A 5,674-nucleotide genomic window follows, 5' to 3' on the forward strand; every position below is an offset into this window, starting at 1 on the left:
CGTTTTTCACCATTTTCGAAACTGACTTAAAACCGTAAAGAATTGGGAGAAACAATACATACCAAAAAGTTTCACATTTGGTCAAGCTTTCCAACGCCATATCATTTGCTGCATTCGGACGCACGGTTAAAAATGAGCTCGAAAATACCAACTCGGTAGGACTTGTACCGTTTTTAAATTACTTTTAAACCATTCAAAATTAGAAAAAACTTTTAAAATGAAAAAGTAGCGCATTTTCATAAGCATTCCAACGCCATATCATATGCCTCAATTGGATTAGCGGTTTAGAAATGACATCGAAAATACGGACTCAGCTGTTCGGTTTGTGAAATTTTATGTTTTTCCAAATTACTCTTTAACCATAGGGAATTAGAGAAAACTTTCAACATGTGGAAGGAGCGGTTTTGTAGCAGATTTCCAACGCCATATTATATGCCTCATTCTGATAAATGGTTTAGAAATGCGATCGAAAATATGATTCACGTTTTTTGTTTGAAGAAAAAACGGTTTTCAAAACCGCTCTTAAACCACTTACATTTTGCCAAAAATTTAAGCTGGGTCATGATACTGGTGTCCATAGCTTTCCAACAGTATATCGGAAGCCCCATTTGGGCAATGTTGGCGGAAGTTCAACCTAGTTCATAGGGAAGTTCAACGTACTACTAGCGTGGCAGGTCAGGTTGTGATCAGAATATTATTCTCATCCCGCGATCAGAATAGTGTTTATGTCTAGGGATTGACTATTCGTCACCCTGGGTGAGGAATAGTTATTCTTCACCACCCTCTATTTTACCATCAATGCACCGTAATTTTACGTTCCGTAAGTTTTGTCTTATTTCTGACGTAAAAAGAGACCGTAAGAAAATATATAATCATCGTAAAAAATATTTTATGTTATGTAAAATTACAAACGTAAAAACATAGTCCAAAATACACATAAACTGCAAATTTTCTTGTCTTATGACTTATATTTTTATTTTCTTATGCCAAATTTTACGTAGTGAATCAATAGGAATGTAACTATTTGAATTCCAAACGTAATTTAATTATAAAATGATCGTAACATTACCTCGGATGAAGAATAACTTTTTCTGCACCCTAGGTGATGAATAGTATCACTATATATATATACAGCCTGTCTATTATGCTAATATTAGCAGAATAGTTATTCTGATAACACTTCCGCACTGCACGCTCAACAGAAGCGAACTGCATTGTCTTTACGTTGGGCACTACAATGCTTCACGGGAGAACTGCTTCATTTTCTGGTGGTCCGCCCGCGTTTTCTGTGTGGAATCGGGTGTTGCGGGATGATTTAGTTTGTCTCTGCATCTCATTTGACCTTTATTCTTTCTAATTTACAGGAAAATCTAGTAGAGTGCTTGCAAATCAAGCGATTTGGCAGACGAGCTTTCTCTGTTCGTTCGTGTTTGCGTCGGATGCGACTTTTTTGTGCTCGGGTGTTGTTTGTTAGTAGGAATTCTTTAATTGCATTCGTTTTAATCGGTTCGTTCACTCTATAATTTGTTAATTTTTAGGAGTTAGTTTTCAATTCCTGTTAATTTGATTGTGTGGGCAGGTGAGCTTTGTCCGCTCCTCTGTTCTTGTTGATTTTTTGGATTTTGTGCATCCATGCGTGTTTGAATCTTGTAATTACTGTTGCTATAGGTTTGAATTCATTGTATTGCGTGTATAATCATCATTTTTTGAATTCCAATTTATAAATGAAAGCTGATGTTGTTCGTCCAGTTACCGTGTCTTCCATGTAATTTTTTGCGGGGGTATTTTTTGATAGTTTAGTGGTTGGACAATTTTTAGGCGAGTTATGGAAGTGCGAGTGAATTGACACCTCTGTTAGTCTACCACATGTTTGGATTTCTACTACTTTAATTTTATTTGTTGTAGTTGTGGCATATGTTGTAGTACACTGCATTTTCGTTAGTAGTGTACTTCGTTGTAGCTGCATTACAGTGGTTATGGCAGCTTATGAGATTTCTCTTCTTTTAAACTGCATTTTGTGTTCTAGAGGACTGCATAATATGCACTTTCATACTACATTAGTAGTATGGTTAATGTTCTGTTCTGCTATTAGTATAGATGGTCCATTATATGCTTGTGTTAGCTGAATAGTTATTATAACAATTTTTTCAGCTGCATACTATGAGAATTCTTTTGAACATCATATGTTAACTGCAAAGTTTCGACCAGTCGCATTTCATTGTTACTGTTCAGATGACTGCTTTTTTTATATCTTAGGACCACACTATGTGTTTGAGAGAACTGCATTACTACCAGCAGCAACTTGTCTAAAAAGGGCGATAAAATGATGCAGTTGAGGTTGCATACTTTAAATAGACATCGTTCAAAGTGTCTGATGGACATAATTTTAAAAGCATACAGCATAAGCAAAGCATTAGAAATATGCCACTGATGGCTTGCTTCATATTAGACAGCCTAGAGTGCAAATATTGTAAACTTGAGGGAGTCTTCTTCTTTGTAGAAAAACACCATGGCCACTTCTCCGACCTCAAAGCCATTCTGGGAGACAAAATCTTTCCAACTAGTAGTTATGTTGATGCAGTCTTCAGAGTCGATGTGGTAGTCAGCTTGCATGTCTGCATACCTATTCTTGTGTTGTGTCTCCAAAGTAACCTTCCCTGAACTCGGAGCAGGGAATTTTATTGTGGATGGCAGTTTCTGCATTTTGGAATGGGTGGAAAAAGAATTTTATAAGTAAACAGCAAATGTTTTTCTTTATACTTAGGATGATCTGTTTATGTTGACTTAAATACTTACATATATATGACTGCTATTTTCTAAAGTAGTTGCAATGTATGAACAAACTTATATACGGAATTGACCTCTAGTTTTACTAGGATATATATTATACTGCAACATGTTGTACTGCAAGGTCAATTACATTGTGCTTCGCCAACATGTTAAGAGAACTGCAACGTTGATCTACTGACCCTCTTTTTTGTTCGTGTGTTGGGGTTCTGATATAACTAGTGTCGATACCTGGTGTGGTACTGAAGAAAAATAGGTGGAAGCATCTAGTCTTAATAGCTAACAAATCTGAACAACAATACAAATTCTGTTTTGTATTTTGTTCACACTACTGAACAAATTGATTGAACTATATATTCAGATGTGGATTTGCAGCCTAGTTTATGTCAAAAATTGTGAGGGAAAAAACATACCCAACTTTCCCGCAGATCTGCGGTTGTGAGGCGATGAAGAAATGGCGCCCGAAACCACATGTTGGGTATCATCAGGCACCCGAGCATGCTGCGCCACTCGGTGTTGGTGAGCTCTAGACCTTCTCCGTACACGCATGTGTCCGCTACCGGCGCCATCCTTGCCAAACGCCCGCACTTACAGTCCATGGCGGGTTCAGTGGAATTTCAGAGAAGAGCTGGGGATGGGATGAACCCTAGATCTACGATTTGAAGAGAAAGAGGAACGGGGTAGGAGTTGTGTTAGTCTGGAGCACGAATGGATACTTTTTTATGCAACCAATTGAGCAACGGAAGTAATAAATGTTGTGGTTGGTGTTAGGTGGTGGATCGGTTCTGATTCAGTGTACGCGAATGCATTTGAGAAGCAACAGGACTGCTTACTTGAAAATAGTGAACTGCATTGTCATATCACGACGAACTGCGAAACGCGTGGTTGGGCCTGTGTTTGTGGAGTGGTATGTGGGATTTTTTTAATTTTCAGTGTCCTCTCTTTTGTCTGTTGGGCCTGTGTTCTGGGAGTGAAGACGCATTGGGCCCAAGTCGGCCCATGAGCACGGCTGGTTCCCGGTGCGTTGTGTGTGCGGCCTAATGTTTAGTCCCACCTCGCGCGTGGAAGGCGCGCCCGGCCTATTTATAAGCGCTGGGAGGCAACCGTATCGAACTCCTCTGGTTACTTATTTGGGCGCTTATACACGGCGCTCGCTGCTCTATGCTCTCTGACCTGTGGGCCCATGTGTGCCCGGCCCCATGCATCGTGGCTCAGAACGACTCGCCTGCTGTGGGAGTAGATCTACTACGAGACTGGCTGGGGCCGGTTGCACCTGGGTGGTCAATTTTTTAATATTTTCTCTCATGTATTTTTTCCAATGTAGGGGTGTGCACTGCTTAGTAAATCAGCCGTGCACTGCATTGATTAGGGTTCTGTACTGGATGTGCACGCATTCCGTACTACATGTACAGTTCTCATTTTGTTTTCGTGTTTTTGCTCTTATGTATTCTTTTTTCAAATGTAGGGGCGTGCACTGCATTGATTATGTTTCTGTACTGCACGTTCACATATTCCGCAGTACATATGCAGGTCGCATTTTTCTTTTTGTGTTTTTGCTCTTATGTATTCTTTTTTCAAATTTAGGGGCGTGCACTGCTTTGTTGGGTATGTGTAAACTTCATTCGACAGAGTCTGTACTGCATTCGTACACATTTTGCACTGCATGCGTCCTATTTGCACACTGCATCTTTTTTTGTTTTGTGCACTGCTCGAATCTAATGATACATAAGCAAACAAGAGAACAAATTATCACAAGCATTCTGTACGACAAGTTCATCATCAGCAAACTAAGTTGAACAGAAAGCAATCTAACATAATCAAAGTTCATCATTACAAGCGATTCTGCATGACAAGCAAACTAGGTTTAGCAAAAGCAAATGATCACAAGCAAACTAATGATACATAAGCAAACAACATAAATCAAATTGGTGATAATTCTAAAACGACGCTAGCATTGTTGGCTCTTGGCCGGCACCATCTTCTTCTTCACCAGTTAGCGTCTCCCCATCCCCAGCTGCTCCTGGCGCCCTTCTTCGGGGGCTCCTCCTTCTCCAGCTTTGCACGGCGAAGCCCGTCCTAGGTGAGGGTGATGCGGCTCCATATCTCGTATGCTGCGTAGGCGTCCTTTGCCGCGTACTCGATGTGCCTCATGGACAGAGGCAGGGTGGCCCAGCGCTTGTGTTCATCGTCCATGATCTTCTTCTTCATGTTGTTGTAGTAGTCGTCGATGAGCATGCCAAAGACGTCTCCAAGGGAGTCCAACTCCTTCGTTGCCTCGGGCACCCTCCACTCCTTCTGGATGTCGACGAAGTTGGCGACCTCTAGATTGACGCACTCTAGCCTGGTTTTGTCGCCGTCGATGGAGAAGCCTGCAAATGTGTACCTGGGGTCGGCGAGGAAGTTGTCGAAGACGGTGCACCTTTCAGCGGCACTCAGTTGGAAGAGCAGCACCGGCTGAGTCTTACCGATGGAGAGTTGGCAGAGGGTGGGTTTCTACGGCGCTTCAGGCTCGTTGTTGTACTCGAGATCAATGCTGACGATCTTGTGGCGCTGGAGGCTGAGGTGGCGCTCGTACTGCGCGAGGGAGATCGCCATCTGCTTCTTGTCGTTGGTGTGGATGATGTGCAACTTGATGTTGCCGTGGGCCTCCACGACCTTGTACTCGTCGGTGAACGCCATCGCCGGTAGTAGGGCTTGGTGTTTTCTTTGGAGATCGATGTGATGGAGCGATTTGCTGGCAGCGCAATGGATACTTGTGTTGTTGTGGATGAGAAGGCCTTTGGCAGGGGTCTGAATTTAAGGGGAGGGCACGGGGTGGGATGGCCGCATCGGATGAACTGCACGATCTCGCTAACTGTGACACCCTCGCAATCATACACTAATCATA

General features: G+C 42.1%; 1 protein-coding gene across 1 annotated transcript; it reads right to left on the reverse strand.

Moving 5' to 3' along the window:
• Positions 1 to 4,863: 4,863 nt before the first annotated feature.
• LOC141040826 (uncharacterized) lies at positions 4,864 to 5,382 on the reverse strand. The gene is made up of 2 exons (XM_073506944.1): positions 5,285 to 5,382; positions 4,864 to 5,206 (listed from the first exon to the last, which is right to left on the reverse strand). Exons 1-2 carry the CDS (start codon positions 5,380 to 5,382, stop codon positions 4,864 to 4,866), a joined length of 441 nt encoding a protein of 146 aa, XP_073363045.1.
• Between the last annotated feature and the right edge of the window lie 292 nt (positions 5,383 to 5,674).

This window comes from Aegilops tauschii, chromosome 2 (genome assembly GCF_002575655.3).
Source record: "Aegilops tauschii subsp. strangulata cultivar AL8/78 chromosome 2, Aet v6.0, whole genome shotgun sequence".
NCBI classification, from domain to species: Eukaryota; Viridiplantae; Streptophyta; class Magnoliopsida; order Poales; family Poaceae; genus Aegilops; species Aegilops tauschii.